This window comes from Ciona intestinalis, unplaced genomic scaffold (assembly GCF_000224145.3).
Source record: "Ciona intestinalis unplaced genomic scaffold, KH HT001232.1, whole genome shotgun sequence".
NCBI lineage: Eukaryota > Metazoa > Chordata > Ascidiacea > Phlebobranchia > Cionidae > Ciona > Ciona intestinalis.
The window spans coordinates 1-12,354 of NW_004191553.1; the positions used below are offsets into that span (position 1 = coordinate 1).

Genomic DNA, 12,354 nt, shown 5'->3' on the forward strand with positions numbered 1-12,354 from the left:
TCAGTAGTCACATATACATGTAGTAGTGGTTACAGGATATCTAGTGGTGGTACAGTGACTTGTCAGCAAGATGGCTCATGGCTACCAGCCCAACTTCCTACATGTGAAGGTTAGAAATTGGTTTTAATTAAGAAATTTTTTGATTGGATATTTCACATTTAAAAATAAGATAAATTTAGACAGAATTTTTTGGGGTTATTATTATTAGGTCATGATCCAAAAGTAACATAACAAATACAGTAACAACCTAAACGTTTTATTAAGTTTTTAAACGAGGTATATAGCATAAGGTCATTAAACTTAACAGTAGAAATTTTCATGATTGTATTTAATCTTAAATGGCAGTAAAGTAGAAAGGACTACCTGTTTTCTAAAATAAAAACTTTTATGCAGATATCAACGAATGTAATGAAGGTCATGACTGCCACTCCCATGCCACCTGTACAAACATACCAGGCAATTATCGCTGTACGTGCAACACTGGATATTCAGGATCTGGACAACACTGTCAAGGTTAGAAAAAAAAAAACATTTTAAAACAAAAACAATATAATTTACATCCAATGCTTTTTATAAAAAAAAACAAAAACAAACTAGCTAATTCAAAATTACACATGTAAATTTTGTTTTGTTTTCTTATACAGAAGTAACATGCAATCCACCTGTGAACCCAAATCAAGGTTTTTATATCCCAAGAAGCGCCCCGCGATGGTATGCAGGAATATCTATACAGTTCCAGTGTAATAGAGGATACAGGGTTGTTGGAGAAAGCTCAGCAACATGTCAGAACAATGGACATTGGTCTTTACAGACACCACCATGCACAGGTATTTCTTTTTATTTGATTAAAGGAAAAAGTGTTTTTAATATCTGATTGATGACATTTATACTTTGCTATTGAAGCTACTAAAATTACAATCATGCAACAGCTAAAACGTAACATGATTTTGAGCTTTCACAATTAAAAGCAATATGTTCATATTTTGCAATAACAAATTCTAAAAAACTTAATGAACTAAACAATAATATTAATTTTTTAGATGTAAATGAATGCCATAATGACCCAAGACCTTGTAGCCAACATGCACAATGTGTAAACAATGAAGGAAGTTATAGATGTACTTGCTCACCTGGATATTTTGGTGATGGTGTCAACTGCAGGCGTAAGTTTATTTTAACTCTCGTTCTGCAAAGTTAAGTTTCACACTGCTTTGTTTTGGGACCTGAGCTTTCAAAAGATTTCACTTTACAATAAGTTATATTTGCACATGTATGGCACTGCGGCAAAATGGTTCAGTCATACTTAAAAAAACTTACCTACAAAGTTACGTCGAGGTCGTTTGTAAGTGAGCATGGGGTGTATAAACAGAACACTCATGTTATAACCACAACCGTTGCCTGCCATGCAAGGGTAAACATGTGGCATTCATTTACTCATTCATTCATTTCATACAGAGAGAACATGTTCTGAGCCGCCAGTGCCACACCAAGGAACATTTGCAAGAGATGGTAGAGTTGAATGGGTTGTCAATGATATTGTTGTGTATTCGTGTAACACTGGGTATGCTCTTCTTGGACAAAGGCAAGCACAATGTACGGACAGTGGTCAGTGGAGCCCTGTGCCACCAACCTGCAGAGGTACGCTATTCTTTTGTGTATGATACTTAAAAATGTGTACTAGGCATTCTTAAAATCTTAACTGTATAAATAATAAATAGGTTTTGCAGAAAAGGCAAACAAACTTCCAAATTTTTAAGAACATTATTTTGTTTTGTTACATTGATCTATAACTAATGATAATTTTCTTTTAGATGTAAATGAGTGTTTGAACTCGAATCCTTGTCATCAAACAGCAACATGTGTAAACAATGAAGGAAGCTACACATGTAGATGTCCTCATGGACACCAAGAAGAGGGAGAGTCTTGTGTTGGTAAGTAACTGCTTTTCTCTTGTGTTAATTGTTTATGCTCCAACGTAACTTGCGCTTAACACTACTCAATAACTATTTAAAGGCAGTATAGACTTAAAATTTAACAATATTGTTTCAATACATTACCTGTAAAAAATTCCTTGAAGCTGATTCTTATCTGGTGCTGATAAAGTTCAATGCTTCTTGTGTAAAGAAATACAGTAAGAATATGTTGCTTAGAAAATGCAACAGTCAAAAAATACAACCAATTATATAATAAAATAGATATATTTTCGCTCACTTCGCATCTTTAGTCTCTTATCCAAAAAGAAATAATACAAATTTGCTGATTTTCTTTATGTTACTACAGAATAAATAACCTGTATATTTAATGTTGCAGCGATTACCTGTTCTGTACCAACACCACCAGCCAGAGGAACAGTTTCCCCAGCAAACCAATTTCTCTACAGATTCAGTGACGTCATAACCTACCGTTGTATTCCTGGATATGAAATTGTTGGCAATGCTCAAGCTAACTGCATGGATAACGGAGAATGGTCACACCCTGTACCCCGATGTGACGGTAAACTGAAAGAAAAATAAAACCTACACACATATATAATTTTTTGTATTTCTATTTCTAATCATTAAGTTAATAATAGCTAAGGTATTTAAACTATTTATAGTTTAATATACTTACATTGTGTTTTTCAAACAACCACAATTAATACATTTTGGGCTTTATCGGGTTTTCGGAGTGAAGGCCAACTTCGCATGCTTTGCTGAAGGACCTTGCCAATATACAACATAGAGTAAAAACATCCAAATTTTGGCAAATACTGATACTATCCTGTATTCTAAACTTCAAGAAAACAGATTTAAAATATTAATATATTACAGACAAAAATGAATGCCAGCAAGCTAACCCACCTTGTCACCAACATGCTGATTGTGTAAATGAGGTTGGCTCATACACTTGTACATGCAGAGATGGATTTGTTGGGAATGGAATAACCTGCACAGGTGAGGATATGGTTTGTTAAACTACTAATAGAATATTGACATTTAAAGAGTTATTTGCTTTATTGGCTACATTGGCTAACTTTGATTAACTATGTTGTTTATCTTTTTGGCACTGCTTAGATGTCATAGGTAACCTTATTTTCTTCATAGTATTACGAATTAGTATATATACCCTTTAAAAATTGAGTATGTTTTTCTACTTTTTCATATAAAGTTAAAAAAGTATAACTAATACTGTTGCTTGGTGTATATATTAGCACAGTCTTTCCAACGAAAACTGTTTCTAAAATTTATTTGTATTTATTTTTATTAAATTACCAAAACAGTCCCTGTCTGCCGACCTGTCACTCGACCAACTCATGGAACTTTCTCAACATCGGATCCTGTATGGAGAGTTGGGACCGAGGTCACCTTCCAATGTTCTAATGGATACAGCTTGGTTGGTTCTGCAACTATCACTTGCTTGACTGGAGCTGTATGGTCACACAGAATACCTGCATGTCATGGTACGAACTATTGATGTTTTTTGTTATTAGAGAAAACTTAAGTGTGTTAATTGCAAATTTTTATTTTTCTATACTTAACTTTATTACCAATTTTTTTGAATGTTATTTAGTTAAGAGTTGTCTCACATTGATGTATGTGAAATACTGACAACAACTCATATTCTGCAACTTTTCAGATGTTGATGAATGTATTGATCCCAACATTGAATGCAATGAACAAGCTTCATGCTCCAACACAAATGGTGGATACAATTGTGTATGTAACCGTGGTTACTCTGGTGACGGTCAAGTGTGTACATGTAAGTAGTAGAAATCAAAGTAAAGTATGTTCTAAAATGTTCTAAGGTTACACCACATGCAACAATATATCAACCAACCATAAGGTGTCGTTTTAATTTTCGCTTGCTGAATTTTCTTTGCCTAGAAATATTACTGACTAAACTAAATATCTTAAAGACTTATCTTAATCACCCACTAAGTAATATATTTGGTAACTCGTAAGCTGGCACAAGGTGTACGAAACAGAACACCCATGTTATAACTACTATCGTTTTCCGGTAACAAGAAGATAAAACAAGTTACTTTTATTACATTACATCTTTATTTGAAGTCCAAATCCTTGTTTACCACAGTGGTAACATGTGAAGAACCTCTGTCGACTTCCCATGGCTCTTTCTCTCCACTTGTTGTGCAAGGACCACGTCAATACAATCATGCCGTCACATATCATTGCTATGATGGATTTATTTTAGAAGGAGCATCAACAGCAGTTTGCCAACAAAACGGACAGTGGTCAAACCCACCCCCTACTTGCAGACGTAAGAGACAAGTTTTTTTTAAACTACTGGCTGAATGACAAATTATTGAACTATGACAAATTATCATTTGTTATTGGTAACTTAATTAATTTGGTTTGCTTTATAAAAATGTTTAAAAGAACTGGTCAGGATTTGTGATAATGTATGTTCCTTTTTTCATGATGATATTTAACATTTATTTGTAACATACCTACATTTGCCAATTTTATTAAATTTCTGCACTTCAAAAAAGTAAAAAATTATTAAAAATATTTCAATTTTTTAACAGGCGACATCCCTGATGTAAGGTGGTGCACTGCTAGTGGTGATCCTCATTATGATACCTTTGATGGACAACATTATGAATTCCAAGGCCAATGCTTGTATGACTTCATCAAGTCAACTAATGTTGCTCATGCTGCTGGTCACCCACAACTGACAGTGCAGGTCAGATTTAAAGATATATTTTTAGTTAAGGAAAGTTTGAATTTAAAACCACAATTTGTCGAATTTTAACCATCATTAAATAGATATAACATTTAACTTGTTAATTTTTTATTTTTAACAGACCGAAAATGAAAGAAGATTTGGCTTGACTCATGTTACCTGGTTGAAAAAGGCAATTATCAGGCTGCCTAATATTGTAATCGAACTGAGGAAAGCTCTTGTTGTATTGGTAAGTACAACCTTCTTGAGAATTTATTAAATATTACAATATAAATGTTTTTGTCATGTAAAAATATTTTGTGAATAACAGTTTGTGAATTTATATAAGAAATAGCTTAAATGATCAAATATTGTGCTAGTAGTATGTATCAGTACGACAACACTAGAATTTTTAAATTTTTCCACAACTCTTAGATTTCTTTTCCAAATTCTTTAGACATTAAAGATTATTCACTTTCATTTGTTTGCTACTTAGTCCTGTTTATTAAAAAAATCGTTTTCAGATCAATGGAATACAAACCACTCTTTCATACGATGATCCAGCAAGTGGTGTAAGCGTTCGCATTAGTGGACGTTATGTAACAATCACTACATCGTTTGGAATGAGACTTAGATATGATGGAAATCATTACCTAACAATTGGTTTGCCCGCTTCATATGCTGGCGCAGTTGAAGGTAATTGGCTATTACATGTTAAAACATTTCTAAATTTGACTGATCAAAATGTTTTTCCAAGTCATTCAACTAAAAACTAGCAATATTTTATAATTTTATATTAAAGGTACTGTTTTATATTATCCATTCATTCATTCATAATCATGCAACTTGTAGTAAATTGAAAAAAACTTTTCCCTAAATTCCAAGCCCGTGAACTGCTTTGCCATAGGATCCCACATATATAGAAAAATCAAGCAATGATTGGTAGAAACTGACCTACAGCTGACACTTTGATTTCAATTTAGGTTTATGTGGCAACTACAATGGTGATCCAACAGACGATATGATTGACAGATCAACTGGGCAAGTTGCATCAAGCAGTGTTGCATTTGGAAACAGCTACCAGATTAATTCTGCCGATGAGTAAGTCAACATAAAATTGAGTATTATTATTGTAAGCTTGTTGCCCAACAAAAAACTCCATCTTTTGCATTATTTGGGTCTTAAATACTAAAATTCCAAACAAACAAATATTTACAATGTTTTTTCCCATGTACCTCTAGATGTGCAGCAGCATCTGCAACCACTTCTGCGTGCACAGCTGCGCAAAGAGCAGATTATGAAGCTCAGTGTTCTATAATCACAAATCCCAATGGTTGCTTCAGTGAATGCCACTCAATTGTTCCACCTGAAACTTCATTCCAGGTGCATTTTTGTTATAAATTTCTGTTTCATTAGATCTAAAATACTTGGTTGTAATTAGTATAATAATCAATGGTATATTGTATTCTAGAATTGTGTGTTTGATTTGTGTGCATTCAATGGAGAAAAAGCTTCTCTGGTGGAAAACGTTGCAGCGTATGCAACTGACTGTCAGGCCAATGGAATAACTCCTTGTATTTGGAGAAATGTTATTGGAGCACGTAAGTTATGACAAAATGTATTTGTAATTTTGGCCAAAGTATTAGTATATAGTATGAATATTTTAAAAAAAAATAAATTTTAAAGTTGTAGTTGGCCTTGCATGTTATTTTTCACTTATATTTACCAAATATTTCAGCATTGAACTGCACAGCAAACTCACAATACAAGTTGTGTACATCTGCCTGCCCAAACACATGTGTAGATGCCACAGCAAGCTCATCTTGTTCTGATGTTTGCACTGAAGGTAAGGAAGATCTTTTATTATTTTACAAAACAACTTACATAGATTACCACATTACTAATGTTTAACATATATAGTTTTTGCCAATGCCACTGCTGTAAACATAACATACAGGTACTTCGACTACAAGGCACAGTAGATAGGCTGTTAGCGCTCATTTGGTGTGAAACATAGCATATTTCCAAAGTTTGTTCTACCATTTGCACAGACTTTATCAAGGAATGATAAAAATAACAGCTCGCATTATATAATAAATTCAATCTTTTCACAACATGCTCCGAGTTTGATTTTTCTGTAACAGAACAAAAATGTCCTGTAAAACCAAGAGTTTCAAATAATTACATTATGAATTTGTTTAAGAATCAATATTTGTTTTTAGGATGTGAATGTGATGATGGATTCATTATGTCCGGTACCTTTTGTGTTCCTTTCTCCCAATGTGGATGTGTTGATAATGGAAGATATTACATGGTAATCTTTACTACATTCACTATGTTGATATGAAAATATGTTTTTTAGGATTTCAATTATACTAATATTTGTATGGAAATAAAAATTACTTTTTACAATTCATATAATTGCTAATGGCTTAATGTTTTTAGCAGCATTTTTGAAATTACTAGTAAAAAATATAACTTGTTTACAGAATGATGAAAGCTTTTACACCGCCAACTGTGAGAGACATTGTGATTGTTTGAACGGTCAGTTGTTGTGCTCTGATGCAGGCTGTCGAACTGGAGAGAAATGTGGAGCTGATGATGATGGAAGGTTGAGATGTCTTCAACCTACTTGTAAGTTGTTGATTATAATTTAATTTTAAACACAGTGTTTTTAATCGATTAATTATTTTTTATTAAAATTTTATGACATAAATTTTAAAACTTCCTAATGCCGAATGAATGCCTGGGTGTTATTGGTTTATTCACACATGTTGGTCCAACTTGCCGCAAAATTAATTTCCAAATTTATCAATAATTTTGTAACTTTAACAATCACACAATTTGTTTGTTTTTTGTTTTTGATTGTGTTTTTAAGTGAATAATTATTCTTTATTAAAATTTTATTACTTTAATTAAAAAGTTTCCAATGCAAAATGAATGCCTGAATGTTAATGGTTCATCCACACATGTTGATCTAACTTACCATATTGGCTCAAAATTAATTCCCTAGTTTAATAATAATTTTGAAACTTCAATAATTCCACCATTTATACATCAGCTTCATGCAATGAAGTACCAATCGGGAAAAACATCCGACTTCCCCCATCATGTGCAGTGACTTACTTTGATGTTGGTGCATGCCCATCCGTTGTTTGTCCTGGCACAAACTTCTTTGAGACTCAGTGCTGTGGTGTGGTAGAGCGAAGGATGGTACAAGTTGATTGTGGAAGTAAGTGTTCAAGTTTTTAAACATAAATCAGTTTGGTGCATTTCTTAATTTTGTAAAAGAAATATTACGTTGTCAGTTTTGATACTAAATCTTAAGTTATAACTTTTAAATCCATATTCAGATGGTGAAACAATTTCTGTGAGCAAAGTAACAAGATGTGGCTGCAGTACGTGCATCAAACAAACAATTACAGTTTCCGGAAAGTAAGTCTAATTTCAAAAAAATTAAAAAGTTGTTTTGTTTTCTTTTTTTTCACTGCATATGCTGCTACACTATAAAAGTATTGGTATTTTTTATAAGGTCTTTTTTGATCAGTGCATGAAAGTTAAATCATTTAAAACTAATATGAAAATTACTTTCTTTCTCTAGGGTATATGGACTCAATGCTGATGGCACAGAAATGCCCTTGAGTCATGGTACTGTCATCAGGAACAACAGATCAGCTGCCACAACGGATGTTAACGGGAAATTTAGTTTAAATGTTGATTCCGATGTCGATCGACTCGTGTTGACATTTGTTGATAGATTTAGGCGACTCATGACCACAACAAAGGTAATTTAATACATCACAATCATGCTCCAATACATATGCACTTCAACACTTGTATGTGTTTTGTCTATTGGTTTGTGGTTCGGCATTTAATTATAAAAAACAGCAATATTAATATCTGGCAAATCATATGCAACCATATTTGTGAACACCATCCTACAGAGAATTGAGAATGTGTGCACTTTTACAATACTTATAAATAAAGTGAATGTAATTAAACATTTTATTTTCACTCAAAGTATCACAAATTGAATTTCAGATATTGGAATTCAAGAGATTGGGAGGAGCAATCTTCCACAACATCCGAGTTCCTCTTAAGGAATCAGTCCACAACTTCATCTCCACCGATCGTGGTGACTTCCATCCAACATCACACGGTCGCACCAGTGTCATTAACATCATGGTGGAACCGAACTCCTATTTCCAAAAGAGTGGATCTTCATACAATGGCAGGGTAATGAACAAACTCAATGTGGTTTATATAGACAACTATTTAGAGAAAATCTGCTTGTAAACTAGGTATTTTTTTTGGCAAGTTTTAGTAATGTGGACTAGTGATGTAGGCTATATTGTATTATTATTCTGAATCACAAATCTTACAAAGCAAACTTTCACAGCAAATTTTCAAACTGAAATTTTTAATTGATTCTACGCTCAGGTTCGATCCAGCATCACATACATTGATCCTCGAGATGTTTCATCTTATCTAGAGGCACCAAGTGATCTCCGAACAGAAGATGGAAGAGTGATGAGGTCATATGGGATGTTTGAACTTGATTTTAGAAACTTCCAGAATTACGAACTCGATGTCAGAAATGTAAGAACTATTTTATATTCTTATTTTATGTGAGTGTAGCAAAAAAATGTTATGGAATTTTAATAATTGTGTTTTGTAGATAGTTTTCACAATTTTTTGAATATTTGTTTTAATTAAAAAGTATAAAATGTCTTGTCATGCATCTTTAAGTTTTTATGAAAACCACAATTTGGTTTATGAAAACCACAATTTGGTGATTATTTGTATTTATGTTGATTGTTTGAAAAACCCTTCATTGTTGAATATTTGTATTTTCTTAGATTCGAATTTCTCTTCAAGCTAGTGAGGTGGGTATTCTTTCTGAACAACGACAAATGAGGATGTGGTCTCTTAATCCAGTCAACGGACTGTGGTATGATGAAGGAGAAATGGCTGTAAGTTTTATTTATTTCATACTACATAAAAACTTTCAAGCAGCATGTTTTGTTCTAATCATATTAACATGTGATGCTATTTCAGCTGATATCATCTGCGCAAGGAATGCAATTAACTGCTAACATTGCTTTGGTTCAAACTCGAAGATTATTAAACATCGACGTTGCTTCGCCAAGAACTTGCTATGCTAAAGGTTTTTATTGCCCTTTTAGTTTAAATAATTGTTTCATTACTTTAGTGTTGTTTGCAAATTACTACAATTAATCCATAAAATCCATAAAAAGACATTTATTGGTTTTATGTACTAAAATTACATTAATTTATCAAAATAGCTTTAGTATGTACACTTGTGCCAACACAAAATCAAACCTTTAATTTTTAACAGTGCGTGCATATGGATCTGATGCATTCAATATCTGGGATCAAGTTTCCTACATCTTGGTGGATGCTGTCTTCCGAGAAGCCACTGATAGTAGATGGAGGAACTTTGGATCATCACTCACGCTTCCTAACTCAGGAGCATGCTTAAGAGTCTTTTGTGATGTTGCTGACAGCAATGCTTTCACTGCAACATTTACTGGTAGGCTATAATAGGTTTGTGTGACAAAGAATTGTTTTCACTTAGTATGTAAATTTGACTATTACAAAACATCGTTTTTTTATTTGTAAATGTTTTTTTTTTTATTTGTAAGTCGACTTTTAAAAATAAATGTGCGTTTTTTTAGCCTCACTAAATGCTGAGAAAAGCTTGGATGCAGCTTCATCTATTAATCAAGATTCCGCTATCATTGGGGTGTCAGATGAAATTCTACCACTCATCAATTACAGGTAACAAAAATATTTAAAATGCATATCTTAAGATTAACAGATTGGTTTTGGTCAAAATAAAGAGTGAAATTCGGATACAGATGTCACTTTGCACTGTAGGTTTTTAAATGTGCACTTTTGTAATTTTAATAACTTGCTTATAGAAACTTCAAACATTATTATGTATGAATAGGTATCACAACGAAATCAAAAATGTTTTGCACAAAAAAATTTAACAACAAAAAGTTGTGGAATATATTAATCAAAAAATATATTAAATTATTCACAGGAGGTCTGGTCATGGAGGAAGTCACCAAGACACAACGTCGTTCACCATCAATTTACCACAAACTTCCAATGTAACACATTTGGATGGACCTTTCTACAGAGACCAATTTGATTGTTTAACTGCACCAGTTACTCATGATCATTTCAGATTCTCAATGTAAGTTAAAGTGAATGAATGAAAAATGTAATTCATTTATTCCAGAGTTCTGGGCAATGACAAACGTTTTTTTACACTGGTGTTCTTTTTCTATCACTAGTGCTGCTTAAGAGATACCTTATACGTAACTTTGTGTGTGGTTATATTTCTATTGATTATCAAAATAGTGGATAGTACTGTTGGCATTACTGGAAAATTTTTTTAATATTATTGTATGATATTTCTTATTGTAAAAAGGATACTGTATTTTTCTTCAATGGTTTGTTTTTAGTTTAACTTGTTTCTGTTTCTGCAGGAAACCAAGTGCACTATTTGAGTTTAACACAATACCCATTGATGAGAATAACATTTTCTTTACTTGGCAAAATACACCTCTGATTTGGTGGCCAAGACCAAATCAATTTAGATCATGCTATATGAAGGTACGTTGTAATTATCCATAAAACCTACCTGGAAAAAGTTACTTATAAATTAGAACTATAAATTTGTTTTAGTTATTTAATACCAACATCTCACTTTATGAGATTATGTACCGTATATATGTTTAACTATTGAATTATTTTTCTACCATGTTGAATGTACTTAGTGTTTGAATAAATTTATCATAACATTAACATATATGATAGACATGCTGTATCATTTTTTCCAATATTTCTAGGTGAAAATTATTGGAACGGCAAACGCAGTTGTAGTGGAGAGCAGAAATACTGTTGGTTCGAGACAAGACGTTCTTCACCAGTTGTATGGAATTCGGGAAGATAGTAGCGTTAGTAATGGAGTGGAATCTACAGCTTGTATTGAATTTAAGTGCAGGTAAAGTAAATTTTCCACAAAAGTGTTTTGTCTAGTAACGATTATTTCTTAAGATTAGTTTTTTTATAATTTGATAAACCATCTTATTTATGTAAGGATGGGGAAAGTTGGATATCACATACCTTGATAATACCTGTTTTGAATTTGGTTGCAAAATACTTATTGTGTATAATTTTCAGTGGAGTTTCGCTGGACCAGCAAACAGATCAAACGGTCGTGGATATAACACCACGTGGCTCATGTTCTCGTACAAATGTCAACGTGCTCTTAACGAACTACCTCACCGAACGTAACAGCCTGGCTGACCAAGTCTCTATCGCAAGCTTCAAGATGTTTGCACCTACCGATCCACTCGGACATAACTACGGTATCTATACAGTCACCACCAGCGATCCTATCACATCGAAGCAGTTGTCAAAGGGCAGATGTATGGCTGGCCAATCAAGTATCACTTCTTCCGTAATGCAAGTTGATAATAACGTCGCGGTGACTTTCAACTGCGGATCCCATTAATTTATACCTAATACCAAAAGCATATTAACCACGCGGCTTAATATATTAATGCATTTATTTATGTGCTAGCTTTATAACCTCTGTAATATAATCTAACTGCAATGTATTAATGGTGAAATAAATATATATGAAGCACAGAA

The 12,354-nt window shown here is 33.0% G+C and overlaps 1 protein-coding gene across 2 annotated transcripts; it reads left to right on the plus strand.

Moving 5' to 3' along the window:
• Positions 1-6: 6 nt before the first annotated feature.
• On the plus strand, positions 7-12,354 carry clip-like (cartilage intermediate layer protein-like). Of its 2 annotated transcripts, XM_018817287.2 has the most exons (33): positions 7-109; positions 394-513; positions 645-827; positions 1,041-1,163; positions 1,456-1,638; positions 1,812-1,931; positions 2,311-2,493; positions 2,811-2,933; positions 3,260-3,439; positions 3,616-3,738; positions 4,072-4,257; positions 4,526-4,683; positions 4,805-4,912; positions 5,187-5,358; positions 5,646-5,763; positions 5,904-6,045; positions 6,134-6,263; positions 6,401-6,508; positions 6,885-6,976; positions 7,152-7,296; positions 7,724-7,894; positions 8,016-8,097; positions 8,264-8,447; positions 8,704-8,898; positions 9,103-9,261; positions 9,522-9,635; positions 9,721-9,829; positions 10,022-10,216; positions 10,362-10,464; positions 10,733-10,888; positions 11,184-11,310; positions 11,547-11,701; positions 11,881-12,354. In XM_018817287.2, the coding sequence occupies exons 7-33, from the start codon at positions 2,451-2,453 to the stop codon at positions 12,212-12,214; spliced, it is 3,912 nt and encodes a 1,303-aa protein (XP_018672832.1). In that variant the 5' UTR covers positions 7-109; positions 394-513; positions 645-827; positions 1,041-1,163; positions 1,456-1,638; positions 1,812-1,931; positions 2,311-2,450; the 3' UTR covers positions 12,215-12,354.

Excerpts from the sequence above, each read along its gene's own strand:
- clip-like (XM_018817287.2), top strand. The coding sequence starts at position 2,451 with ATGGATAACGGAGAATGGTCACACCCTGTACCCCGATGTGACG. Across the intron at positions 2,494-2,810 it reads CCCTGTACCCCGATGTGACG|ACAAAAATGAATGCCAGCAA; the intron begins GTAAACTGAAAG and ends AATATATTACAG. Across the intron at positions 11,702-11,880 it reads TGTATTGAATTTAAGTGCAG|TGGAGTTTCGCTGGACCAGC; the intron begins GTAAAGTAAATT and ends TATAATTTTCAG.